At 38.8% G+C, this 27,674-nt stretch overlaps 4 protein-coding genes, 1 long non-coding RNA gene and 1 pseudogene across 7 annotated transcripts; 3 read left to right on the top strand and 3 right to left on the bottom strand.

Moving 5' to 3' along the window:
• LOC110746872 (geranylgeranyl transferase type-2 subunit beta 1-like) lies at window positions 1-2,981 on the bottom strand (annotated as a pseudogene). The gene is made up of 9 exons (XR_015835786.1): window positions 2,912-2,981; window positions 2,676-2,824; window positions 2,471-2,577; window positions 2,184-2,251; window positions 1,890-2,037; window positions 1,094-1,260; window positions 902-1,000; window positions 685-760; window positions 1-407 (listed from the first exon to the last, which is right to left on the bottom strand). The product of XR_015835786.1 is annotated as a geranylgeranyl transferase type-2 subunit beta 1-like (transcript).
• Window positions 2,982-3,943: 962 nt separating this feature from the next.
• On the bottom strand, window positions 3,944-4,649 carry LOC110747333 (uncharacterized). The gene is made up of 2 exons (XR_015835696.1): window positions 4,396-4,649; window positions 3,944-4,304 (listed from the first exon to the last, which is right to left on the bottom strand). It is a non-coding gene; the product is annotated as an uncharacterized LOC110747333 (long non-coding RNA).
• Window positions 4,650-6,621: 1,972 nt separating this feature from the next.
• LOC110747003 (lipid phosphate phosphatase 2-like) lies at window positions 6,622-9,893 on the bottom strand. Its single transcript, XM_021947229.2, has 9 exons — window positions 9,793-9,893; window positions 9,130-9,194; window positions 8,791-9,017; window positions 8,523-8,610; window positions 8,335-8,444; window positions 8,157-8,250; window positions 7,597-7,785; window positions 7,429-7,488; window positions 6,622-6,905 (listed from the first exon to the last, which is right to left on the bottom strand). The coding sequence occupies exons 3-9, from the start codon at window positions 9,004-9,006 to the stop codon at window positions 6,739-6,741; spliced, it is 924 nt and encodes a 307-aa protein (XP_021802921.1). The 5' UTR covers window positions 9,007-9,017; window positions 9,130-9,194; window positions 9,793-9,893; the 3' UTR covers window positions 6,622-6,738.
• A 5,527-nt stretch (window positions 9,894-15,420) lies between these two features.
• On the top strand, window positions 15,421-18,215 carry LOC110754117 (uncharacterized). The gene is made up of 2 exons (XM_021955137.2): window positions 15,421-16,833; window positions 17,146-18,215. The coding sequence occupies exons 1-2, from the start codon at window positions 15,644-15,646 to the stop codon at window positions 18,065-18,067; spliced, it is 2,112 nt and encodes a 703-aa protein (XP_021810829.2). The 5' UTR covers window positions 15,421-15,643; the 3' UTR covers window positions 18,068-18,215.
• Window positions 18,216-19,305: 1,090 nt separating this feature from the next.
• LOC110754107 (UDP-Glycosyltransferase superfamily protein) lies at window positions 19,306-22,980 on the top strand. Of its 2 annotated transcripts, none has more exons than XR_015835963.1 (5): window positions 19,306-19,814; window positions 19,903-20,763; window positions 21,169-21,277; window positions 21,592-21,669; window positions 22,509-22,570. XR_015835963.1 is itself a non-coding variant. In XM_021955122.2 (5 exons), the coding sequence occupies exons 1-5, from the start codon at window positions 19,723-19,725 to the stop codon at window positions 22,631-22,633; spliced, it is 1,323 nt and encodes a 440-aa protein (XP_021810814.2). In that variant the 5' UTR covers window positions 19,307-19,722; the 3' UTR covers window positions 22,634-22,980. The 2 variants fall into 2 exon arrangements, 1 of the variants encoding a protein (XP_021810814.2); XM_021955122.2 differs by having other exon boundaries at window positions 19,307-19,814; window positions 21,534-21,669; window positions 22,509-22,980.
• Window positions 22,981-23,307: 327 nt separating this feature from the next.
• On the top strand, window positions 23,308-27,498 carry LOC110754106 (uncharacterized). The gene is made up of 10 exons (XM_088253396.1): window positions 23,308-23,947; window positions 24,069-24,146; window positions 24,391-24,694; window positions 24,790-25,016; window positions 25,523-25,625; window positions 25,804-25,908; window positions 26,011-26,172; window positions 26,639-26,809; window positions 26,912-27,012; window positions 27,153-27,498. Exons 1-10 carry the CDS (start codon window positions 23,672-23,674, stop codon window positions 27,210-27,212), a joined length of 1,587 nt encoding a protein of 528 aa, XP_088109522.1. The 5' UTR covers window positions 23,308-23,671; the 3' UTR covers window positions 27,213-27,498.
• The last annotated feature ends 176 nt before the right edge of the window (window positions 27,499-27,674 follow it).

The following is a 27,674-nucleotide window of genomic DNA, read 5'->3' as shown; positions in this document are numbered from 1 at the left end:
TATGTGATAGTCCAATCCCATTTGAATACCTCTTTTATTTATTTTATATGTAGATGTCGTCTGGGCCTAGGGGAGTGTGTGACCAGGTCAAGCTTTAAACTTCGAACCTAAGGTCGATATTCTCTTTGGACAATCGGGTCAAACACTGAAATAAACAGCCAGGAATTGAATTCTTTACACAGAAATGAAACTAAAGACAGCTCTAATTGGTTAAGTTAACTGGCACATATGTGTGACACGAAAGTCAACAAGGAAAAGATAGTGAATTGTAGCAAGAGATACATGCAAATCAGAATCTTGCAAACAAAGCCTTCATCTGCCCAAGAGAATCCTATTCACAACATCAACTGGCAAAGCATATGCTGGATCTATTGCTTTCACCCCAGGATATTCCAGAAGGGAAAGACCTGCATCAACAAGCATCAACCTTAATGTAATGAATACTGAGGAGAGAGCAAGCAACCAAGAACCAAAAAAGAAATTACATGAAGAACATAAATCATCTTATATATCATTTTGGCATTTTATCCCCTTCATAGGCAGATCCTTGCAAGTTGCAACCCCTCTGGATGAAGTTGGAAACTCGAAACCGCCAACCATGCATTGATCATGATCATCCAGACTGATTACAACTTACGACATGCCATAGGTAAAGAAATGTGGAAACAAACAAAACTTATTTACCAGCTACACCAAAGTATGTGTGGTAGACATCAACAGCATCATCTGGTTTGTCAGAAATTCCTCCATTTTCAGTGTCCTGCAATTTTCAGTAATTACGTGCAACATTCAGATAAACCCATAGTCACATATTTTCGTTCTGGGGTAAGTTACCAGAGAGAATGCCCATTCCTAAAGCATAATCCAAATCTACAGACAGAGCTTATTAGGTAAATGTAACCTGGCAGTCCAAAATGAACTTGACAAGCTTTTCCTTATTGATCCAATGAACTCTGTCCATCATGACCAAACTAGAAAGAACCCACCATGAGTAGCATATCTGAAATAAAGCACAAATGCAGTAAGGAAGAGTCTCCAAGAATGTTAAAACAAAAAATATATAGTTTCAATTTTCAAAGGGGAAAAAACCCGCATCAGGAAGTTTCTCTGGACGACCGTTAAGACCTCCAGGTTTAACTTTTGCTTTGATAAGAATGTCTCCAGAGTTAACTTGCCGCTCGCATAACCACCACCCAAGAAGGTCCTTGTCAATATGGTGTAGAGAGCCTGTAATAGCAAGAGCACCCACACAACAGAAAACTGCAGTCACCACCATGGGCAGAACAGAATTGTAAGTTTGAGTCCAATTTTGACATATAGACAATAACTGAATAATCACATAAGTGAGATTAGGGATATTTCTACACTTCGTAGTTGGACTGATGTAAAAAGAGTTAAGTCTCAGGACCTGGTAAGTTACACTGACAATCAGTTCCTATTCAAAGTTTTCAGTCAATTATCCTTTCTATTTTAGGTTGTCAATAGATTGTACATATGGCCAAAAAGAAAGTCATAAGACAATTTCAAAAATCCCAATATGTTACTTTGCAATGCAGTTTACACTCAGGATTAACAAATTCAGCACAGCATTCATCTTTAAAGCAATCATTCTTGTCAACATGTCATCGACTAAGTTTTTAATTGAAAAGGGCAAAATAACATATGCAAACCTTAGTTGGAGAGATGCAAGGCAAAGATGACTGCTAATTTCCATTGAACGGACAAAAAGGAAACAGCTCCAAGGATATGTGGAGTTTTCGCATACAAATAATACAATTGATTGAATTATGAACTCAGAACAGCTCATATAGGGTAGCATACAACCAATTTATGAAGTACTAATCAAAAACTAAAATTTCACACAGATAGTATAGGGGTAAATGACATACTTTGACCTGCATGAGACTCCCACCAGGCGTGCATCCAAATCCGCTATCATGATTTTTACAACTTAGAATGTAGTTCACTGCCTTCTCCACGTTGATTTTATCCAAACGATGTAGTAATGAGAGACAGCATATAGCAATATAAGAAAACCTAAAAGAAGAAAGAAAAATGTTTATATACTTTTTTCTTTTGAAGAAACGGAAAACAATTGTTACTAAATCATGTTTGGCATAAAGAGCGGGTGACTACAACAAATATAAGATGCAAAAACACAAAGGAAATTGAAAAAATACTACCTTGTTTCAACTTCACCCCACATGTCCCCCGTTAAAAGATCCATCTTCATTTTGCAGCATAGCGACATCTGAGTTGAATATTAAGTTTAACCAAATTTGCTAACTTCTCTCTGCTTTATTTTGATTGTCCACTTAATGAATGCCAAACTACCACAATTGAGCTACAAGCAGCCGCTCCACACAAGAAGTACCAATTATTTTTGTACACCATTCATCAATTGAAAATGCATACATTAGGGGAATGAGGATTTATTTCAAATTTTACAAATAGATGTGGTAAAGGATACAATTTGCAACCCTGTCAACAACCAGAACTTCAATATTGTCAAATAAGGCCAAGCACTTAAGGTATATAGTATGTGTGGATCATGCCCAATGTTACCGCCAAACCCACCTGCATATACAAAGCTGTGTCGTGTCATCAGTTTCTGTAGAACTCTAAACCAAGAAACAAACAATAAAGAACGAAATACTAGTTGGTGTTGTAAAAACCTGAGTCATGCTAGCACTGGAGGACCCAGGAAACAACCTCATCGGCATCCACAGTGTGAAGCTTTCCGAGAAGATCAAGAGTGGTCAAACCCCCAGTATGCCCCATTCATTCTTAGATGCTCCATCGCCAGAGACTCCAAACAGTCCTTCTGAGTACAGTATCACCATTATTACTAGGTAGATTATATATAAGGCAAAATAAAACTATATGCATTGATTTTGCATAAAAATCAAACCTTTCCGACTGACAGAATGAATTGAACATGTTTCTGAGTCGCCAGCTCCGCCATCTGTTACAAATATCTCAGAACTAGGAAAAACCATGGATGCGGGTATACGTTTTAAATACAATATTAGAGTGTATAGCCAGACGGCTATACTATTTAAAAATAAAATAAAAATCAAGTATCGCCGGTCGGCTATACTACTTTTACGAAAAAATAATAAAACCGAGTCTAGCCGAGCGGCTATCCTATTTTTTTTAAAAACTAAAAAACCGGGTATAGCCGCGCGGCTATACTATATATATATATATATATTATAGAACAAGGACCCGCCTAGCGCCTAGGCGCCACGTGTAAAAACAGCACAGCCGAACGGCTCTACTGTTTTTAAAAACAATTGGAAAAACGAGTACAGCCGGTCGGCTATACGTTTTATAAAACAAATTAGGGAAAATGAGTATAGCCGACCGGCTATACTATTTTAAAAAAGGAAATTTTAAAAACACCGAGTATAGCCAGTGGGCTATACTATATATAATTTTAAAAACAGGCTAGCGCCTAGGGGCCACGTGTCAAAACGGTACAGCCGGCCGGCTATACCTATTTTTTAAAAATTAGGCAAAACTAGTATAGCCGACCGGCTATACTATTTTTTAAAAAAATTTGAAAAAACCGAGTATCGCCGCACGGCTATACTAGAAAAAAAAAAATTTTAAACCGTGTATAGCCGTTCGGCGATACTATTGTTATGGAAAATTAATAACAAAAACGCAGTAAAGCCGATCGGCTATACTATTTTTTGAAAAAAATTAAAAAATGGATTATAGCCGCGCGGCTATACGATGCGCCCATGTGTCAAAATCAGTAAAGCCGGCCGGCTATACCATTTCCATGAAAAATGAATAAATCCGAGTATAGCCGAACGGCTAGACCATTTTTAAAAACAAATAAAAACCGGGTATAGCCGGTCGGCTGTACTATATATATATTACAAAAAAGGATCCGCCTAGATGATCCCGTGACAAGAAAAGAAAAGAAAAAAAATCCTCAGCAATAATCTTATCCATTTATGGGCCAAATTACAGAAGGAAGAAAACAAGGAAACACCATTTGCTAGATATAAAATAAAAGAATAGCATATAGCATAGCAGCAACATGTTTGTTGTTTTGGAGGAAGTAGCAGCAACATGTTAGATGATGAGTTATTGTCATCATCAGGCACGGTTATTGTTGAAGTTGTTTGGAAGCGAGGGCGGGGGAGGAGGAGGAGGTGGAGGATCGGGAGCAGGAAGTCTCATGCCTGGTTGTTGGTTTGCAAGTGGTGATTTTGGACGAAATGGAGGTGGCCGCCTTTCTCTCAGTTCCCTATTAATTATAATAATATTCTTATCATCTGCATCTGCAACTGCAAGCAATGCAATGCAACACTAACGAGTTAATATATAGAATCAGATATATGCACCAAATTAAATTAAATGAGAAATATTGATAGATACCTGCTGCTGTGACCAGACCTAGCTGCACGGTGAACATGGCAGCTGCAACTAGAAGAACAAGCACCAGCCCAACAGAATTAGAGACACCCATTTTTTCTCCTAGCTAGCCACCAAATGATATTCTCTACTCTCTCACCCTTCCCATGCTTTTACTTATTAGGTAGGCTAGGCTGGTATTATATATATACAAATACAGATGTAGAGTGCAGTCAATTTTATCGGGGTGCGGTGTTGATTGATAACAATAAAACAAAACCAAGTTGATCCTTATTGAATTGATTTTCACACGTAATGACAAAAGTTTTAATTCAGCAAACGTTGACTGATGAGTCTTGAGGAATCTGAAACATGTGTCTTGCTGTTGCAGCATCAATTTCTGTTCACAAGGTTCTCATATACATCATACAAGATACATGTGACAAAATATATAGCTCACCAGATTTCTTATTGTTAACTTATAAGTTGTTAACAATATACGTACACCATGTAGCTCATACCATGTAAAAACTGGGTGAAGAAACCAAAGTGACAATTGTGAATATGCAGATGTTCAAAAGGCGGATTGGTTAAAGTAGATAACAGTATTTAAATTGCAGGCAGGCAGGCAGGCAGGCAGGCGGGCAGGAACTAATAATTATAGCCACCTGACCTGCATGCCAATGCCGTGCACAACATTTGAAGTGTCTTGACTTTATATGTTGTCACCTCACCAACACCATTCAAAATATGATAGAGTCCTAACCGATACTCATAAATGCTTAGACAATATTGCTTGCTATATATCCTTCCTATTTACAGCAAAATACAATAGAAAACTGCACATCATGTAAACCCGTTTACAGGAAATGCAGACTGGACAACTCTGTTTTCAAATTTATCAGACAAGAACCTCATACATAGTACATACACACACACCCTTAAATTAACTGCTGTAGAAATTGACTATATGAGCACTTGTACTAGTCCAACTGTTCTTACTTCAACTCCCAAATCCATCCCTCAATTTTTCAAGGACGCTAAAAATTACCATGAAAGATTTTTTTCTGCAATTTACAACTAGAGAAAGAAGGCACAATGTTCCAAATTCGTATAAGAAAAGCTGCAAATCTTATCAGCTGCCACACCACATCATTCAATCATGTATCATGATGAAAGAGCTTTTGTGCTATATACGGAGTACGGACCATTCTCTTTTCTAATGTAAGCTCGAGATGAGGTACATAACATTTTACATACATTATTGCTTTCTGAAGAGATTTCATGTTTTCGCCTACAAAAAGCATGTTCCGTTCACGTCTTGCTATATTGTCCCATCACGATTTCCAGAAAAATAAAAATCACAACAAGAACTTGATAATATTTGAACTTCTTTCCAAATTACACGAGCACATGAATAAAACTCAAATTGTTGTTCAACTTAATTGTAAGAACTTTATAAGTCAACCTTAGTTGCTGTCTGTCAAGCTAAGAACTGTGAAACGTTAGTCTTCTGATATAAGTGAACATTACCATTATTCAATTGCATAACACCACCAGCAAACCAAAGCATCATCCCAACATAAGTATTTCTCAACCTTTTCAACAGCAGTACCGATGATGTAACCTTCATGCGCAGTTTTGGGGTCACTCTGAGTTTCCAAAACTTGGGACGTTTCCCTTCTGTCATTGAAACCCTTGCATTTTCCTCTTTGCTAACCACACTTCTTAGTCTTCGATATCGTCTTCTCCTCCTGTACCTCTTCATGCTTCCACAGAATCCGGTAAATGTCTGCATATTTTTCTGAGAGATGGAATCAAGGAGAGAGCTACATGCCAAGGCGATATATATAGTATGTTAATGAAGATGCAGATGAAGGTGTAGCTATATATTCAAAGGGAAATAAGGTAAGAGGCTTAAATTGAAGGAATTTATGAGAGCAGGCAGTGCAGCAACTGTAATTATGTAAATGGGATAGCTTTTCTTGTTGCCAGCAATCACCAGTTAACAGCCAACGGTTCCTGAAAGTTGGGTTGGGGGTTCAGACATTAACTAAGACGCGCCCGGCCATTTAATGTTTCATATTGTTTTCTTTGACTTGAGATTTCTCCTTTTAATGTCTCTCCTAGTAGTCAACAACCTCAGCTGTTAAAAGACCAACAGGTTTTGGAAGAGTACATCGATCTCAAAGTTATATTGCCACAGCAGCCTGAAAATGAAACTTGGAAAGCAAGACATTGAAAAATTTTCATTAAATAAATAATGAAGTTGGGAGCTACAGTCATCAAATGAAGTTCTGCGTCGCGCATACAAAGTATCTTCCTTAAGTAAGTTATGATTTCTATTTGACATATACAACTGCAAAATCAGTATCTTCTCCCAGTTTCCATTTCTTCCAGTAATTGGTGGGGTGGTGGACTGGTATCTTGTGGAGTGAAATCTGGACTGTAATTAGCCCTTGTGGCTGGGGACATGGACTGGCCACCATTCCTCTCTGCAGCCAGCATGGAAAAATATGCATGAGGTGCCCACCCTGCAAGTTCAAGATTAAGAATCCAAAGGTTATATGTATATAGTAGATAGGGGATGAATGACAGATTATTTCGTAAAGACTTGGAGCATTCGTCTGTCTAAAAATTTACTGCTTGAATGAAAATTCAACAAAAGGAGAGAGACAGACAGCAGATAAATTTGTACAATGCCATGTTCTTGATTTCAAATTGATTTTATCTTAGTAACCCTATGCATTTCTACATCCCAAGGTCCTCACTCAAGTTTCTATTCTTAATTTTAGGTATCAAAGTTAAAAGGCCAACAAAGGTCTAAGCTGCTGCGGAAAGTTTCAATAATTTCAATTCTTTCTGAAGTCCTTATACAATACTTGCCACACAACTATGTCAACAACAACCATAAGGTCTATCTTCTAAGGAAGAAAACACAAAAATACAGGCATACACACTAGATTAGCATTTGCTATCCATGAATGAATGAAACATGAACTAATTAAGATATCCGACAGGAGAGAAAAGAGGAAATAATTTAGACAGCACACGCACCATCGTGCTGGTTTGGGAGAGGGAAGGACTGCAAGTAACAAATTGAAGCTATGATAATTCCTGCACTTAAACAAATTCAAGGCCCCAATATATGGATTACTATCTGTTTTCTAAACCAAGTTTTATAGTGGAAGTAAATGAAAATTTATCATGCATTTAGTAGCAAACCTATAAGACCTCCAGCAAAGACATCTTGCCAATGATGCCAGTAGTCATCCACACGAGAGATTCCCACAAGAGCAGCGCAGAGTAACGGAAGAAATGCAATGCAGAGCTTTGCAGAATGGCCCCTACGATCAAACACTTTAATTTTCCCTGACAAATACCATGCAAGGAAGCCAAGACCTGCAAATGAAACTGCATAATAACAAGTACAAACCCAATTATGTAGAGTCTTTTTCAACAGCATAACCTTAGAAATACCAACAAACAGAACAAGGATGATTTGATACAAACGACCAACATTATGCTTCCACATTATACATGTTCCAGTACAAAATAAACTGAAAATACTCAAATAGCAGTTTTCTGTAAGATTGAGAAAACAGGAATATGAATGCAAAATGTGCCTACATAATATTCTGGGAGGCCTCATAAAATGGTTACTCATAGCAGCAATAGACCTCAAAAAACTATGCGTTTAACCATCAAGATAAGAGCACGGATATCTTTCTATTCTGAATTAGCAAGGCAACAAGAGCAATATCTGAATAAACTTTCTCACTTACTTGAAGTATGCCCACTAGGAAAGCTTTTGTGTCCTTCCTTGATAACTTTCTTATCTCCATTACACATAGCATTGCCACTGACAGGATCAAATTCCTTTAGATTCCATTGACAAGTTAGTGATCAGCATAATGCAAGAACAAGCCCTTAATGGATAGAAAAAAGAAAGTTGTCACCTACACCTATTCCATCAGGGAAACACCGCCAGAAGAAGTTTGGACGGGGGCGACCAACAGCATCTTTGATTGAATCGGTTATAACAAGAGTTATAAGAACAGAATAGAAAAGACCTAAGTTGCAAATGTAACCATTAGCCCACAAAACAAAAAAACTGGTATAGTGGAAGCCTAAAGGGACACAGAAAATACCCAATATGGCATGGTGCAAATCATAAACATCCTTTCTGAAAAAATAGTACAGGAGAAAGATGACAAGAGGCAAGATTACTGCGTAAATCTGACACAGGAATTCAAGATATAGTCAAGTATTGGCTTTTCTTTTTCTCCTGGAAGATAGATACAAATGTAAAACTAGAAAACTTAAAATGTTCACTGATATTCTCTGTAAGGTACAAGGATATATAAGAGATTATGAGAATCTTTTTTGGTCAACAGATTGTGAGAATCAGATACATACTGGAACAGCCCAAAAAGGTATGGTGTCCTTATGAAAAGGGTATTTCAGATCAGTCATCATTTCCTCGCCAACAAAACGGTGAAAAGGCTCTATAACATTCAAAGTTATATCAACCGCCGCAAGAAGCAGAAGAATTAACCAATCATATTTGTGCACTTTAGCCACTTTGACTCCATGAGATTTTAATGTGTGAGATCCCAACTGAAAGTCTGGCATCTTCTTTCGAACTGAAGTGCAAAACCAATTTGAAATGATCTTTTAAAAAGGAGAATGTAACTGTCAATTTGAACCGAAGAACAGGTACAATATTATTGAAGAATCAAATGTCATTAGCTTAACCGTTTTCTTTCTCCCAGATGTAAGTGCCCTTTTCTCTTTTTTTGTTGGATCCAGAGGTAAGTGCCCTGAAAATTGAAACTTTTGAAAAAATACTAAACAAAATGCAATGAGATGTGCATCGGAAAAAATATTCACAACAGAAAACACTGCATTTGCATCATGATATTCCCATAAGATAAACATTAGTGCCACTAGAATTTGACACATTAAGCATGACAACAACAGGAAATAATTTCCAAGCTTATTATCAGGACAATGATCATTGACATGATGCCAATCTCTTTTTTGGCAGAAATATGATGCTTGAGGTAGTTTCCATGATACCGGTATCACGAAAAAATCTGATTAAAGTTTTACATTAACAACTTGTGGTTCAATTGAAAATGCCAGTTACCATTCTTAATCGTCAATAAACATGAACCTACATTGTTACAAACCCAAGTATATGTTACATATTGAAGAGCTGTCTGGCACAAACATCAATGGGAAACAACACAATTCTTGAAGACATGCACGGACCATAAAAGGTAATTCTATGATATAGCCTAAGATATAGAATGATGGTCATACCTATTCATGCTGAAAAAGATATAACATATTTTCCTAAGAACATTGTCCTATATACATTGGAGAGAGAGAGAGAGAGAGAGAGAGAGAGGTTACCGTTGATGGAGAACTCTGAAGAACAAAAGCTCCCCGAGCCTCGGGCTCCCGCATCAATTTCGGAATCAAACTGAAAGAGAAAGAGGGACCCCGTGGTGTGCTTGTGAACCTCTGAAATTAAAAGGGTATGTTACCTGCGATTAATTGTCCAACACAACAACTAAAGGAACGTTAGGCCCAATTGTGAGGCAAGACATGCACACACACACGCAATTTTGCAGAAATAGATGGGGAATGTAACTAACTATGTAATTCTCTGCCCTTAAAAAACTATGTTATACTAATTACATTTTTTTTGGTAAATTCCATGAGGTGTCCCCACACTCGAAGGGTGGGATTAATCCCCACTTGGGGTTCGGCTTGCCCCTGACCATAAAGTGCTTCCTACGGGTTTCGAACCTCTGCCATTGATGCACTAGGTAGCTCGCCAACTGGAGGTTGCAGTTTGCCAACCGCACCACACCTTGTGGTTATACTAATTACATTTTGGTATATCAATAACGTTATTATTTTTAGAAAGAGGAAAAGTACATAGGCAGAGAGGTATCTCCTCGCTCACTCCTCAGACTTCAGTCCCCATACTTCTCCTTCGTTTTAATTTCATTTGCTACAAGATATTGTTGAATATGCATTAAGAAAATGGCAAATGAATTGTTCATGTATGTTTGATTTTGCATGGAAGATTTCTTTTAATTATTTGTTTTTCTTGGGAGATGCCTGAGATTAATCAAATTCCAAAACCATCAAGTTGATCAGGTCCTCCATATGTCTCACCCTTACTTGCTTGTAACCCAACCCATGTCCAGCTTGTATACATACAGTAATCTATTCTTTCAACTCAAGTACCATGAAGAGGCATTATATATATATATATATAGAGAGAGAGAGAGAGAGAGAGAGAGAGAGAGAGAGAGAGAGAGAGAGAGAGAGAGAGAGAGAGAGAGGCTGGAGCAACATAAAATCCTTAGGCAAACTCAACTCACAATCTTGTACTAGATTTGCTTAAAACATTATAATATAAAGTTTTGACAGTAAATGTACACTGGAAAGGGCCTCTGGTTCTGTAAACCCAACACATGGATGCATAATAAAGACATTGGACAATGGACACTGCTGAAAGAAATTTTTCATATTAGCAGAGGGGATGGATGTGTAAAGGACAAAATGACCAATTCAAGAATATTATTACTACTTGACGCAGCACAAGCAACAAAGGTTTCAAACGAAAACCTTGAGTAACAAGAAATCTGGATTCCACCAGAAACTAAGAGAAATTCTCTTGGGATAATTTTGATTAAAATCTGAGATGTTCAAAAACGTTAGACAAACCTGTCTAAATACACAACTCTCAACCTTTGAACTGCTAGGGGAGTTATTACATTAAAACTGAAAAACAGAATTTATTCCGAAAATTAACTACGAAACTTTGAATGCGGTTTTGGAAGGCCAAACGACCTCAGAATGCCAAAATCCATCATACATCACAGCAGAGCTGTGAGTTTGACTCGTGGCATCGTTCCCTTTCCGAAATGGTATTTTGCGTCCTAATTGGAGCTCGGACGAAAAATCTGCAAATTCCTGCTATGTCCCTTTTCACTTCTTCGCTCCAATTCTTCTTCACTCTAATTCTTCTTCAATCAATTAGAAAATCCCAACGATACGCCTTCCTTCTTTTCCTAGTGCCATAAGTGACCATATTTCGTCCTACATCAGACTCCTTCACTTGTAAAGAACTCGACCTCGAGTTCTCGTTAAAATGAACTTGAGTAGGCATAGAACTTGATGTGTAGATAAACTCTTCAATTTGTAGAATTAGGACTTGCTCATATTTGGATGGAATAATCATATAATTAATTCCATAAACAAGATTAGAATATGCTAGTTGAGAATCAAACTCCTTGTATGAATTATTTTCTTCTCCAAATACAGATTCATCCATGCCTTTAATTTCAGAGGAATCCAATTGTTGTTCTTCATCTTTTGAAATATATATTTCAACAACAACAGGAGTTTCAATAAGCTCAATATCTTGTTTTTCTTGAATCTCTTCCTTCATCTTATGGATGATTGGATCTTCAATTAATATAGCATCCATCACAGTTTCTTCCTTTTCGAGAACTTCCTCCATCTTTTCTAGACCCACCATGATATTGGGTTGAACAATCTTGTAACCATTCCTTAATAAATATATATTATATTCAAAAGGAAAGAATTTTTTCACAAGAAGTCTCTTCATCCAATGCCAAGAACTGATAGGATTTTTACCTTGTTACTTCCTAGATTTTCGCAACTGATCCCACCAAAAAGCAACATCGTCTTCTAAACTGGATGCAACAATTTCCACCATCTTCTCCTCTGGGATCGCTATTGAATCAAATATTTCCTCTATGTCTGCAACCCATTGAAGAAAGCCTTCGATGCAGTCGCTCCCCATGAAGTATGGAACAACTGCAACATCAAATTCTCTAAGAGTGATTGGTTCCCTGTCTCCACGGGTCCTATCTTCTTCGTCTGGACGAGCCATTGGAGGCACCTCGAGTCAAGCAAAACCTACTCTGATAAGACAAACCAATAATACCGAGACGGGAGAGACCCGCTCTGATACCACTTGACGCAGCACAAGCAAATAGATTTTCAAGCGAAAATCCTAAAGAACGATAATCTGGAATCCACCAGGAAATTAGAGAGAAAATTCTCTTTGAATTATTTGATAAAAGTCGAGATGGTTTCAACCAAGCATGATAGCTGATTAAGTACAACGATCTCACCCTTTGGACTGCCCTGGGGAGTTATTGAAAACGTAATAGAAAAGAAACGGAAAGTCTTTAAATTGAATACAATTTTTAAATGCACTTTTGGAAGGCCAAACGACCTCAGAAGCCCAAAAGCCACCATATATCACAGTTAAACTGTGAGTTGGACTCGTGACGTCGTTCCCTTTTAGAGAATGTATTATGCGACCCAATCGGAGCTCGGATGCCAAATCTGTAAATTCCTGCTACGTCCTTTTTCACTTCTTCGCTCCAATTCTTCTTCAATCAATTAGAAAGTCCCAACGATACGCCTTCCTTCTTTTCCTAGTGCCATAATTGACCATACTTTGTCCTACATCAAACCCCTTCACTTGAAAAGAACTCGACCTCGAGTTCTCATTAAAATGAACCTGAGTAGGCATAGAACTTGATGTGTAAATAAACTCTTCAATTTGTAGAATTAGGACTTGCTCATATTTGGATGGAATAATCATATAATTAATTCCATAAAGAAGATTAGAATATGCTAGTTGAGAATCAAACTCCTTGTATGAATTATTTTCTTCTCCAAATACAGATTTATCCATGCCTTTAATTTCAGAGGAATCCAATTGTTGTTCTTCATCTTTTGAAATATATGTTTCAACAACAACAGGAGTTTCAATAGGCTCAATATCTTGTTTTTCTTGAATCTCTTCCTTCTTCTTATGGATGATTGGATCTTCAATTAATACAACATCCATCACAGTTTCTTCCTTTTCGAGAACTTCCTCCATCTTTTCTAGACCCACCATGATATTGGGTTGAACAATCTTGTAACCATTCCTTAATAAATATATATTATATTCAAAAGGAAAGAATTTTTTCACAAGAAGTCTCTTCATCCAATGCCAAGAACTGATAGGATTTTTACCTTGTTGCTTCCTAGATTTTCGCAACTGATCCCACCAAGAAGCAACATCGTCTTCTAAACTGGATGCAACAATTTTCACCATCTTCTCCTCTGGGATCGCTATTGAATCAAATATTTCCTCTATGTCTACAACCCATTGAAGAAAGCCTTCGATGCAGTCACTCCCCATGAAGTATGGAACAACTGCAACATCAAATTCTCTAAGAGTGATTGGTTCCCCGTCTCCATGAGTCCTATCTTCTTCGTCTGGACGAGCCATTGGAGGCACCTCGAGTCAGGCAAAACCTGCTCTGATACCACTTGACGCAGCACAAGCAACAAAGGTTTCAAACGAAAACCTTGAGTAACAAGAAATCTGGATTCCACCAGAAACTAAGAGAAATTCTCTTGGGATAATTTTGATTAAAATCTGAGATGTTCAAAAACGTTAGACAAACCTGTCTAAATACACAACTCTCAACCTTTGAACTGCTAGGGGAGTTATTACATTAAAACTGAAAAACAGAATTTATTCCGAAAATTAACTACGAAACTTTGAATGCGGTTTGACTCGTGGCATCGTTCCCTTTCCGAAATGGTATTTTGCGTCCTAATTGGAGCTCGGACGAAAAATCTGCAAATTCCTGCTATGTCCCTTTTCACTTCTTCGCTCCAATTCTTCTTCACTCTAATTCTTCTTCAATCAATTAGAAAATCCCAACGATACGCCTTCCTTCTTTTCCTAGTGCCATAAGTGACCATATTTCGTCCTACATCACTACTCAAAGTGAATCTAGCTAGTGATCTATAAACAGAGAGGAATCTATCAAATTTTGTTTCATATTTTCTGTTGTTATAAATCGTTCAGATTTAATATTGTCCACACCACACCACAGACCACAGACCACAGCACATTGTTCTCCTATATTTGCTCTCTTGTGTTCTGTTATTGCGTTACAGCCCCCTCGTATCTGAAGGAGAAGCAAAAGGGCAAATCATTTTAAAGTGAGAGGGCTTGCTTATATCATCATGCATGCACCATCAAAACCCAAAAAAAGAATTATAGATCCATTTTCACAGCGTTATAACTTAGAGGAACACGCACAAGTTCCTATGGATGTCCATGTGAAATTGGTCCAATTCTCTGTAAAGTTCATGTGCATCAAGTTGCATGGGCGACGCGTCAAGAATCCCACTCTCACCACGTATGCATATTGCAGCAGCATATATAGGTGGTTTTTCTTTTTCTCTTGTTTTTTGTTTTGGAATTGTATCTCATCTAATTTAAATTTGACTTCTCTTACACAGAAAAAAACCTATTTGCATAGATTAATCCCGTGAGTGATGCATAATTTTTTTTTTTATAATCAAATAGAAAGATTCATTCAAGCGTAGCACTAACCAATGATAAAGTTTACAAACGAACGGAGAGCGTTAGTGTGGCCTCATTAAAACCTTGCCATCCAAAACCCCCAATGGGGGAAAATCCGATCAAAGAAAAAGAATACCACCGCATCTCAAAAAACAAACAATGAACTACACCATAGCTATATCCTTGTCTAAAAGAATGCTTAACCATGGAGGAGCACGGTCTTTCCAAAAAAGTCGAGATCTCACTCTCAACCCATGCTGAGCTAGACTATGTGCCACCCCATTACCCTTCCGGTGTTGGTAGAACACTCCAGCCACCTCTCGATCAACCATTAACCGACGAACATCCTCCACCACATCACCAATATTACTCCACCAATCCAACCCATCTTTAAGAATAGAAACAGCTTCTTGAGAATCAAGACCAATGGTAAACCGAGTAAAACCCATGTATCCCATCATCAATAACCCTTCTCGGACAGCCACCAACTCCGTGCCCAAAACATCCAAACCAGGTGGACCAACATGACACCTGTCATCTACTCATCCATAATCCATTGATGCATGCACCCTAATCAAACTTAAAATTGGAAGCAATTCTCTTCTCATTGAATCAAATATTCAAAGGGGTGAAAATAAAATAGACAAAGAAGCAGTCATAGGCATAGAATAGAAGCACAAACTTCTCTGCCTATTCAATCTCTAGTCAAAATACTTTCAAAGCAGAACAAAAGCCCCCAGAACTTCCATTTGCATATTTAACCCAAAATATATCTCTCTCCCCAAAAAACTTCCATTTAGCTTTGCCATAGAAGACCACAGGCAGCAAGCAGCAATGGATCCACCACCTCTCCCACCTCTTCCCACCACAATCACCACCACAGCCATGGCAGCCACCAGCATGCAACTCAACTACCCTGACTCAGTTGACTCGTCCCCAAGGTCTCGAAATGTCGACGCATGGGATGAGCCTCTCCCCCAAATCCCAGGCGCCAAGCTTCGCCTCATGTGCAGCTATGGCGGCCACATCATCCCCCGCCCGCACGACAAGTCGCTCTGCTACGTCGGCGGCGAAACCCGCATTGTCGTAGCCGAACGCAGCTCCTCACTCTCCGACCTCTGCTCCCGCCTCTCCAGGACCCTCCTCCATGGCCGGCCCTTCTCTCTCAAGTACCAGCTACCAAGCGAAGACCTTGACTCTCTCATCTCAGTCACCACCGACGAAGATCTCGACAACATGATCGAAGAATACGACCGCACGGCTTCCACCTCTCCTTTGAAGCCTTCGCGGCTCCGATTGTTTCTCTTCTTTGCCAAGCCTGAAACTGCTGCGTCCATGGGGGCTTTGCTTGATGATGCAAAGTCCGAGTCTTGGTTCGTCGATGCGCTTAATGGGTCGGGTCTTCTTCCCAGAAATCTCTCGGACTCGGCCACCATGGATTGCTTGTTGACCGGGAGTGAGAATTCTTGTAACGATTTGGAGGCTCAAGGTGACTTCTTTGGTGACAACAACAACAACAAACAGGGTATTAATGGTGTGATGAAGAATGTTAATAATGTAGTACATGATGTGCATTCGATCAATCAAGAGTCGCCCTTTGTGGAGAATAGTAGTTCGTCTTTTGGGTCGTCTACTTCATCGCCTTGCTTGTCTAATTTGCCTCCGATTCGGGTTCGTATGGATGACAATGGGGCTAGATTGATGCAGAATGGTCACAAGGCTATTGGGATAGAGGAACAGTTTGCTCAAATGAGTACTGGTTTTGCTGCTGCTGCACCATCATTGGCTGCTAATTCTGGGGCTTTGCCGCCATCTGGTGCTCAGATGATGAATGCTGTGCCTGTTTCTGGAGAAAATGTGAACAGGGTCATCTCATCAGATGATGAGAGATCATCGGATCAGAGTGTGCCGGTTGGGTTTCGTAAGCCTCCTCTGCCATTACCTTTGCAGCCTTTGCAAGTTAATAAGGCTGGTGGTGGTGGTGGAGGAGGTTATAGTTTGCCTTCACCCGATTCAGTTGCAAGGTATGTACTTCTCTCTTTGTATCAGATATTTGTTTTAGCTAAAGATAATAGCTTCTATTTCAAAATAAATGCCATGGCACACACACAGATGGATTCTATGTACTCTTAAGCTGAAATAGGCCAATTTAATCTTGCTACTTTTGTTCAATGAATATGAAGAGACGTGCTTCTCTACTTTTAGGTGTAGGGGTTGATGAGAGATTTTACTTTAACAGAGAAAAGTTAGGAGCCAACCAGTTTTCTAATTTTTGTTTTGAGAGTTTGGAAATAGTAGTTGGGTAAATGGTTATATGGTTTGTCCCAATTGTCCAGTGATAGTAGTATTGCATCTGCAAACTCGCTCTCCAAACCAATGTACTACCAAGAGCAGATCCAAGTTGCATCTAAAGAAAATACCAGAGGTCCTGTTAGTCCAAATACAAACAGCGATGCTTCCGATCTGGGTTCCCGAAGCCAAGTTCAACAAGTTCAGGATTCAGGGTACACTATGCCTCCACAATCTGATCAACAGCAGCAGCAGCAACAACAACAACAACAGCAACAGCAACAGCAGCAGCAGCAGCAACAACAACAATTTGTCCATGCCAGCACTCATTATATGCACCACCCTGCCACAGGTCAAGTGCCAATGCAATCTTACTACACGATGTATGCTCCATCACCACAGCAACAGCTTCATCACCAGATTGATCATCAGCAGTATCCAGTCTATTTGATGCCTGTTGCCCAGTCACAACCATACAACATGCCTTTGCAACCTAACATGACTGATACGACTGCTGTGGCCTCAAGCCGCTTAACATCCCAAAATCCTGCCTCTGCTGTTTACAAGGATAGTATTCCACCCATTTATCCCACAAAGACAACTTCACCTACTATGCCTGAAATGTCTGCAAGTGTTTATAAAACGGCTGTTCCACAAACTCCGTCATTAGTCCAAGTTCCTTCTAACCAATATCAGCAGCAGTATGTGGGTTTCTCCCAAATGCATCATCATCCTTCTCAGTCCATTGCTGTACCATCCTCTGCAACCGCTAGTTATGCTTATGAATATGCAAATCCTTCACATGAACAAGTGTTCTACACCCAGCATCCACCTGCCCCATTGCCTCCTCAATATCAAAGTATGACTCCAGCAGCAGCAGCAGCAGCTGTAGCATTATCAGATGATTCGAAACAGCAGCTACCGACATACTCAGCAGCAGATCAAAACCACACAACCATAACTCACTAGGCAAGACAAAAAACATTTTGGTGGTATAAAGTTGGAAGTTTTTAATTTCATATTAGTTTTCTCTTCTTTAATTGATGGTTATATTATAGACATTGCTTCGATGCATAGGATTTTATAATAAGGGAATATATTTTCTTTTTCTGTCTTCTTTATGGTTCATAGATTTGAAGTTCTGCCTTATTTTGTATGAATCTGTGTCAGTCATATTGAATAAAGATATATATAGCTGTGGGAAAATGAGATTCATGTTAGTGACTACTTTTAGAAAGTACTTCGCTGTACTGATTTCACTAGGTATTTCCTAAAACGTGCCATGTTAACTGCCCTTGGCAATTGGCAAAAAAGATGGTCACTTTTGGGGCTTTGTTTGTAATTGAAAGAAATAGAAACTAAACAGCTGCTATTGGATGCAGAACAGAACAGGTAGATATATAGAACTGGTGGATCGAGTCACGTGGTCTCCGGCATGGACGCCAGATATCTACAAATCTTTGGCATATATATGATACATCTGGGTCTGGCCATGCAATTTTATATATTAGCAAAACGTTTCTTGATCTTGCCCGTCTCTGGCTGCAGGACTGACGCAAGCAGGTTGTAATGCCGGGGCTGGCATCGTAAAGAACATAAACATTCAGATATTTTATAAGCATCTTGTGGAATCTATTAACATGCATGATGCATGTCCAGTCCAAAATTGAGATTCTTAACCTTTTCTCCTTTACTAAAAAACCAGATGCAGACAGAGCTAGCTCAATGTCCGTAAGTCAGTACCAACCAATATAACTGAAGTTTAATTTGATCATGTAAGGTCACTATTTGATAATATAAAGTATACGATATGGATACCAAAAGACAAAAATTTAAAAAAAAAAAATTGTAAAGTAATGGTATGCATGCTACTAGTACTATGCTTGCTTAGGTAGGTACATGATAATGTGGAAAGGTCACAAACCTCCATTATTTTTATTTGCACGTTCTGTGTACGGTATGGTATGGGAGAAGGGAGGGATAGTTTTCCATTTTCTGGCAATAGTTGGGTAACCATGAATAGTCACCCAAAAAAAAGAAGAAAAAATTCAAACAGCAAATTTGATTTATTTTTAAATCTTTCTCCCTATTGACTCTTTTTCCTTGACCGGACAAGCTACCACATCGCTGCATTGTAAGAAGGTATATAGTGCCATGGCAGTGTTCCACGAAAATGAAAATCAGATAAAATAATTCTTAATCTATTTTCAGGAAACAGAAAAGAACCTCCTTCCGGAGCGGTGTTCTTACTGTTGTATCGTGAGTTTGTGCCTTGTTTCGCGAAAGAAAAAAAACAGAAAACAAAATGAAAAAATTGTCAGCGAAAAACCAAAACAAAAATGAAAATTAGGTGGGTGTGTCTCCCAATCAGCAAGCTCTAAACCAATAAAAGTCGCCACCGGTGTGCTGTTGTTGTTTCACTCGAGTCGAGTCGAGTGCATAACGTGTAGTGCAGCTCAAACTCAGTCAGTCAGCACCATTTGCATTTGCCCAAACCCACTCAATGCCTTTCAATATCGGTCTCAGAGGACCCAGACCACTCTCAACTCTCTGCAACCCGCACCACCATTCTTGATAAATTCTTTGCCAATGCACTCCCCAACCTTTCAAAGACCTCACCTTTAATGGCCGCCACCGCCACCATCTTCTCTCACCTCTCTCTCTCCCCCAAGCTCCCAACTTTTCCACTTCCCCCCACGCCCTCAACAAAACCCAGGTAACTCAAGTCCCTTCACATCTCTCTCTCTCTCTCTCTCCCTCTCCCTCTCTCACTTACACAAACTAACTCTGTTTTTCCATTGCAGGACCTTGAAGTTGAAGATCACCTTCTGTCTGTCCCTAAAGCAATCCAATGACCAAACTCTCGCAACCCAAAACGCCGACGTCGGCAACCTCCGCGTGGTCTTCGGGGCAGGAGGCACCGGCGGCCACATATACCCTGCTGTTGCCATAGCCGATGAGCTCAAGAACACCAAACCCACCACCCAAATCCTCTTTTTAGGCTCACCCAATAGCATGGAAAGTACCGCAATTCCCTCCGCCGGCTACGACTTCGACACCGTACCCACCACCAAATTACACCGCCCACTCCTCTCTCCTAAGAACATTTTCCTCCCGTATAATTTGATCAGGTCCATCATCCACAGTTACTCAAAATTGAGTGATTTTGAGCCCCATATCGTTTTTGGTACTGGTGGGTATGTGTCCTTCGCTATAGGCTTGGCGGCCAAGCTGAAAGGCGCCAAGCTTGTAATCCAAGAACAGAACGCTGTTCCAGGGATAGCCAATTGGGTTCTCTCATTTTTAGCTGATGCTGTGTTTGTGGCTTTCAATTCCACCATTGATTGCTTCCCAAGTGGTAAGACCAAGTGCGTGGTTTGTGGCAATCCGGTGAGGTTGTCTTTGAAAAAGCAAGTGTCGAAGGCGGTGGCAACGGGGCATTTTTTTTCAAGGTCCAGTGAGATTGGGGAGTTGGAGAAGGCTAAGGTTCTTTTGGTTCTTGGAGGGTCTTTGGGTGCTAATGCTATTAACATTGCTGTGCTGAATTTGTATTATCAGATGCTGTTGGAGAATGAGAACTTGTTTATTATATGGCAAACTGGGGTGGAGGCCCATAATGAGATGGAAAGTCTTGTTAAGAATCATCCACATTTGCTTTTGACACCGTAAGTGCTCTGCTATTCTGTTCTAAATTTCTAAGTAAAAGTCAAAACTTGTAATGGCTAACTTTTGTATCCATTTTCGGTGTAATTCAAAGGGGATTACCATGAAAGGCTTAGAATATTGTTCATATTTCAGAAAAAAAATATATAGACTTTGAAGTTTGGAAGGAGTGGGAAAGAATTTCCTACAGAAGGGTTTCATAGTGAACTTAAGAAAATGTTATAGCTAATGATGCTTAGTTTATGTGACATTCATATTCAAGAATCCAAGGTAATAACTTTCTCATCAGCCTGAGAGGGTTCAACACCAATGGCGGACTCAGTTTATTATATCTTCCGTTTTTGGTCATAGTGTATTTGTCCATATCTTCCTTGAAGCTGATGTAACTCTGTATATTGATATTGAAGGTTCATGCATTCAATGGATTCAGCATATGCAGCTGCAGACCTTGTTGTATCTAGAGCTGGTGCAATGACTTGCTATGAGATTTTGGCAACTGGGAAGCCTTCCATTCTGGTACTTTCTGATTTTTAAGTTCTATCGTAAAACATAAGCTGGCATGAGTTTTATTGTTTGATTTGCCTGATTTCTGACCTAAATTACCAAATTAACGGTCATTGTTTCTTCCTTTGTTCATGTTATATGAGATTGCCCTGCATATGAAACCAATATTCATCTGACCAAATTTGATCATGTTCCTAATATCCATATAATAATGTTGATTGTATTGCTAAGGGGGAGAAAAATTCGTAATCACCTTTTGACTTTGTAGATACCATCACCTAATGTTGCCGAAGGTCATCAATTCAAAAATGCTTCTTTAATGGCAGACTTAGCAGGTGCAAGGGTTATAACTGAAGATGAACTTGATTCAACAACCCTTGGAAGTGCAATTGAAGAGATTTTAGGTATGTTTATTCTCTTGCCTACAGTGGGTTCTTTTTGCTGTGGAAATCAGGGATCTTATGGTTTTCATTGTCATACTGATAGTACAAACAACATAGAATCCTGAAAAAGCAAGCCTTTGGAGATCTATTAGGATCCATTTCATACAGATTTCTTTTTAACCTAACTTGTGGATAAGTTCATCATGATTATTACAAAAGCAGACCTGCTCGTGTTGTAATCATTTTCTTTTTCCTTTTTTGTTTGTTGCAAATAATATTGTGCAAATATCATATAAGCTATGTATAATAACTGATAAGAGACTGATTGCTTGACCTTGAGTGATTCAATGAACCATGTAAACTTAAAGTTTTTCCTATTGAGGATTAGAAACACTTCCTACTGTAAAATTGTAAAGACATTCTGGGGAAGTATCATCAGTACTATGGATCATATAGATATTCTGACAATTTGCATATGTCTCTAATACTCATGCTCTACTTGATGTCACTCTTGATTGAAATATAACATCTGCATTCACAATCAAATAAATGAGACATAGGAGGAAAGAAGAAAATAGGTAAGTCAACTGAATGGGTTGCCCCACTAGTCACTTGAAATCTTGGTATAAACATACTGTCTGTATTTTATTTGATGCAATGGAACTTGAAGCAATTTGAACTGTTTTAACCAGGTTGTATATGTCTCAGCTAAGATGCAGGAATTTTACCAATGGTAGCGAAAATCTACAAGAAATTATGGATTTAATTTGTTATTGATGAGTAATGTCATTTTATTATGGAGAGTGAGGATTCTTTTTTACTTCAAAAGTTCAATATTCTTAATCAATTTTATTTTTTAGGGGATGAGAGTAAAATGGCAGAGTTGTCTGAAAGGGCTCTGAAAACTGCAAATTCCAGTGCCTCTGTAGAGATTGCAAAACACATACTTTCTCTAGTCAACTTATCAACATCAAAGGAGAAGTAGAACTGTAGTTGGTTTATATTCTATGCTTGCCGGTAGACCTGCCTCGAAAGGCGGTTCCTCCAATTTCAGATTGCAGTCCACCAAGATTAGTTAATTTGTTATGAACGGAAGCTTGAGTGTTTCATAGAAGTTGAGTGTCCATGAATGTAGGTAGGCTAGGTTCATAAAGTTTTCACTTTCAGCTTTACTTAAATGTTTTGTCAGGTTTTCCTTGCGTTGTTAGGCACTCCAATTTATTGTCATAATTTATGTTTGCTTGTGGGGAAGATAAAAGAAAGGCAACGTGTTTGTATTATTGCCCTCTTTTTGACACATTTTTTGTTGTCAGAGTTCTTCCTTCATTTGGACGAATCTTTGCAAAACTAGTTTAAAAACAATTCCGAAGTAGTTGCAGTTGATTAGCAAGACTTACTTGGTTGGTTTAGTGGTTCATATCAAATACAGTCAACATTAAACACCCCACCCACATCATGAATGATGGACCGAACCAGACCTGGCCCTTGTGCTGCTATCTTTGTTGTCATTTTTAAACTCTTGCATGATAACAATACGAACAAATAAATACTACTTAAATTACATATTTAATCAATTAAACTTGCTAAGAAAAATTATTACTTTCTTTTTATGCAACTTTGTTATATTTAATTCTTTTCTGAACTGTATTTTTATATAAGCGAACATCTAAATTATTCTAAATTAATATAATTTACAGAGAGAGAAACTCGAACCTAAGTGTAAGATAACGGACCCACTGTCATAGTCAACTGATCTAATCTAATTATACTTACGGGCGCATTGTCATGGTCAACTTATGCTTTTTCTTAACTTGGGTGAATTAAATAACTCATAACTGTTATTCCAAGATCCCAATACCAATTCATAGACACTTTATATTCCTTCCGAACCATGCCCTAGCCTCCCAAATAAAGCAAACGCATTTACTCATCTCTCCCGCTAAAGTGGCTTGAGCGTCCCCAAAACCAAAACCCAGCCCATAAAACAAACAGAAATTCAAAAAAGAAAGGACACGACAGCCAAATGCCGTTTCTCACTCCGCATTCGGATATTCGTTCCCTGACCGCGCTTGGTAGTGACCGTTGGTGTTTTAGCCCAATTACATGGTCCGACCGGAAACCCGAACTATCTCGGGTCTGTGCTCGTCAGAGACGGACTGCCTCGAACGGCGTTGCTTTGGATTTGAAGAAGAGAAAGGACCCGCGATTGTCCATTTGTACGGCCGATGAGCTTCACTACGCCTCTGTTCCGAAGTCCGAATGGAGCCTCGCTCTCTGGCGCTACCTTCCCTCTTCTAAGGTCCTCCTCTCTCTCTCTCTCTCTCTCTCTCTCTGTGCATATATGTATATATGTATGTAGGTGATGTAAGTTTGTGAATTTTTGGGTGAAAATGGTGATTGATTGATTAATGGATATGCAGGCGGAGCCTAGGAATCACCCGCTGTTGCTGTTGTCAGGACTTGCCACAAATGCTATTGGATACGATCTCTCTCCTGAGGTGTGATATTAAAAGATTCATTTTTCATCATTATTTTGCTCTGCAACATATGTATATACAAGCAATTTGAAGTACTGAAAATTGAAAACCCAAAGGTTAGGACTTTTGCGGGGAAATCTAAGCCTCTGTTTTGTCATTGCCATACATAACAAACTTCATTTATGTAAAGTAGCATTTCTCAGTTGGTACCGTATATGATATATAAGACTACTGATGGTAATGCATGTGACTGTTTGTCTTTTAGTCCTCGTTTGCACGCTACATGTCTGCCCAAGGATATGATACATGGATTCTGGAAGTCAGAGGTTCTGGGTTGAGCACATATGGTATGGACTTAGGGGAGGTGATGCAGCCTCTCAATGCCATGTCCAAGCAGACAAGGTCTTCAGTTAAGCACGAAAGAAAGAGTGGTACTTTTGCTAATTCTGAAATGTCTCTGAATGGGACATATAATATGGTGTCTAAATCTGATGAATTGCAATTAGTGACAAACTCAATGGGGACTTTTACACATTTACCTGAGAGGTTATCAGGCTTTCTAAATGAAGGTTTGTCAAGGAAGTGATAATTTTGATCAAACAACTAAATTTAAGTCTGTGCTCATTTATCTTGTATGCTTTAATTCAAATTGGGGACTTTGCAGGTTTGTTAGAAGCAGGTCAAAACTCTTTCATTGCTACCCAAATTAGGGATTTAAGTCAAAGGCTTTCAAATATCATTGGAGAGGGTCCACGAGCAGTTCCCACAAGGTTTGTGGACTTCCAAGAGCATTTTTCTACTACGTTAGAAGATTTCCAGAAACAACTTGACCTAATTGTAAAGTTTGACTGGGACTTTGATCACTACTTGGAAGAGGATCTGCCTGTTGCGGTGAGATGACATCCCTTTGGGCCATGTTTGGTGACTAGTATTTGATTGGATTGGATACTCCCTATATTTAAAGCATATTTAAGAAAGAAATGAAATTTTTTTTGACCAAGTTTAAGGTAGAAGATGGATTACTCATGAAGAAAACTTATCCCATTTAATCCCCACAAAATGGTAGGATAACAACACCTTATAACTAAACCCTCTTAATCCCCCCAACATGGAAAGTCATTCACCCATACCTTCATTTCCTCCTTCAATATACCTTAGATTTAGTGACTTATCCAATCCAGTCCAATACTACTCACAAAACATGGCCTTAATGTACTTGACTTCATCCTTGACATTTTATCATGTATTATTCATTAAAAATTTAGTGTTCTCCATAGGAATCACATTTTGCACCACTGATGGCATGTGCGTGCTTGCATGTGTGGGTGTGTGTGATTGCAAGAGATTTCAATACTTTGATAGAGTGGCTATCTCAAACTTCAGTTATGTCATCTTAGATGGAGTATATAAGAACTCGATGCAAACCAAAGGATGGCAAGCTCCTTGCTATTGGTCACTCGATGGGGGGTATCTTGCTATATGCAATGCTCTCAAAGTGCTGTAAGTTGCCAAGCTAAACTTTCTCCAACTTGAGGCCAAAAAAACATGTCTTCAACTTTTTAACTTCATTTGCATGTTTCTCACATGGAACAATCAATGATCTTTCCTTTTCATTATTGTTTAAAAGATTATTACAATGTCCCTTCTTGTACACTAAAATTACTACTTTTCTCTTTAGCTTTTCAAGGACGAGATTCTGGGTTGGCATCAGTTGCTACTTTGGGATCATCACTTGACTACACGCGGTCAAGATCATCACTTAATTTATTTTTACCTCTGGCAAGTTATATGAAAGACAAATCTCTTACCGTTCACTATGATAGCTGCATGCTTGTGGAACAAAAATATGATGAGGATACTTTATCTTACTGTTGTATTCAGGCAGACCCTGCACAGGTTCTAAATGTTCCTGTTCCGTTTGGCGCATTAGTAGCTGCTGTGCATCATCTTGCAACTCGAACTCATGTTTTGTCTTGGTTGAAGCCTCAAGTTTCGGCTCAAGACATGCAACCAGAGTTGTACGAAAAGCTTGTTTTAAACAACTTTTGTAAGTCAACATACACTGACATATTGCTGAGTATATGCTTCCGACCATTCAGAACTGCATTGGTAAAAAATGCTTATAATTGATTGGTCATTCATATTAATGCTTGGATGGTCAGAAACAACCTTCACGAGCTCTGCTAAGCATGGCAGTATACACTTTGATAGCAGAATAGGTAGGCTTATATTGGCTCAAATTGCCATATACCCAATAACAGGGTGAGCTAGCTGTGCAGCTGCAATTTGTGGATCCGATCAGAAAACCCCTTGGGTTTCTTGTACTTATGTTCACTTGTTCAATGGTCTTTCCTTTCTGCCCAATCTATGAGCTGTTTAGGATTTTTCTTTTTAGCTAATGTCAACAATACTAATTAATCTCTCTTTGGACTTGTTTCACCATGATGTTGTACTGTCAGCATTCCTATAATTTTGGACCAGCATGTAATTGTCAATGTGATCATATTCTGCAGGTACCGTGCCTACTAAGCTTCTCTTGCAGCTAGCAACAGCCTTCCAGGAGGGTGGTTTATGTGACAGGAGTCGAACTTTCTTTTACAAGGATCACCTATGCAACAGCAATGTCCCTATATTAGCCCTTGGAGGAGATCAGGACCTAATATGCCCTCTTGAAGCTATTTACGGTAGAATGTTAATTCATTTGATCCTGCTGTCTTTAATAGACTCAATCCTGTAAACTAATTTCCTCTTTTCTTCCCCTTCCATTTCATCGATGGGCATGATAGAAACAGTGAAGATCATTCCTGAGGAATTGGTTACTTTCAAAGTTCTTGGAGAAGCCAGTGGTCCTCATTATGCTCACTACGATTTAGTAGGAGGTCGCTTGGTATGAGTGATATGCCCCTTTACATTGGAAGATAGATTTCTAATCTAATTACACCCTTTTGATTAATTAATTTTGTATTATCGATGTGTTGCTTGACGGTTGTTCCTTTTTCTTTTTTTCACGTGCCATATTTAATGCAGGCAGTAGAGACAGTATATCCACACATTATTGAATTTCTCAATCGCCATGACAGGACCTGATTTCTTCATCTTATATTCTGTATGTGACCCAAAGGTCCTGAAGCTTTAAGCGCTTTGTTTTGTTCCAAAAGAGAAGGCATCCATATGAAGATACCTCCAAAAGGAAATTAAAATCATGGCCGATGTGCATGGCATGCGAGGGGTAGCGTTTAAAGAAGCCTTCGCTTGTGCAAGTATGTTGTATATCATGTTTCATTATGTACATAGTTGTAAAGGAAATGCCGTATATGAACAGGGCCAAAATGAAACTTTAAAAGTCGGTGTTGAAAGATGCAAGTTACGAGTATGTGTTAGTTCTTAGAATGCTTGCAGTTTTACCTTTAGAATATGCTTCCCTATGGCAAAGAGAACTCTTTTTTGAGAAAAAAGCGATATTAATTATTCAAAGCAAAACGAGTACAGAACAGGGCAAAGAGAACTTAGAAGCAAGCTTTCTTGAGGCTGCTTTTCATCGAGGGAAAA

This window comes from Prunus avium, chromosome 5 (assembly GCF_965620075.1).
Source record: "Prunus avium chromosome 5, drPruAviu1.hap1.1, whole genome shotgun sequence".
Classification (NCBI taxonomy): Eukaryota; Viridiplantae; Streptophyta; class Magnoliopsida; order Rosales; family Rosaceae; genus Prunus; species Prunus avium.
The sequence above is the reverse complement of the archived record's forward strand: the minus strand, read 5'-3'. Positions and strand labels throughout refer to the sequence as shown.

Coding starts and splice junctions, on each gene's coding strand:
- LOC110754106 (XM_088253396.1), top strand. CDS start 23,672: ATGCCGTTTCTCACTCCGCATTCGGATATTCGTTCCCTGACCGCGCTT. Junction 25,626..25,803: donor TGCAATGCTCTCAAAGTGCT/GTAAGTTGCCAA, acceptor TTTTCTCTTTAG/CTTTTCAAGGACGAGATTCT. Junction 25,909..26,010: donor TTTATTTTTACCTCTGGCAA/GTTATATGAAAG, acceptor GTATTCAGGCAG/ACCCTGCACAGGTTCTAAAT.
- LOC110747003 (XM_021947229.2), bottom strand. CDS start 9,006: ATGCCAGACTTTCAGTTGGGATCTCACACATTAAAATCTCATGGAGTC. Junction 8,251..8,334: donor GTTTCCCTGATGGAATAGGT/GTAGGTGACAAC, acceptor TGGAATCTAAAG/GAATTTGATCCTGTCAGTGG. Junction 7,786..8,156: donor TCCTAGTGGGCATACTTCAA/GTAAGTGAGAAA, acceptor GTTATTATGCAG/TTTCATTTGCAGGTCTTGGC.
- LOC110754117 (XM_021955137.2), top strand. CDS start 15,644: ATGGATCCACCACCTCTCCCACCTCTTCCCACCACAATCACCACCACA. Junction 16,834..17,145: donor TCACCCGATTCAGTTGCAAG/GTATGTACTTCT, acceptor CCAATTGTCCAG/TGATAGTAGTATTGCATCTG.
- LOC110754107 (XM_021955122.2), top strand. CDS start 19,723: ATGGCCGCCACCGCCACCATCTTCTCTCACCTCTCTCTCTCCCCCAAG. Junction 21,278..21,533: donor CTGGGAAGCCTTCCATTCTG/GTACTTTCTGAT, acceptor TTGACTTTGTAG/ATACCATCACCTAATGTTGC. Junction 21,670..22,508: donor TGCAATTGAAGAGATTTTAG/GTATGTTTATTC, acceptor TTTATTTTTTAG/GGGATGAGAGTAAAATGGCA.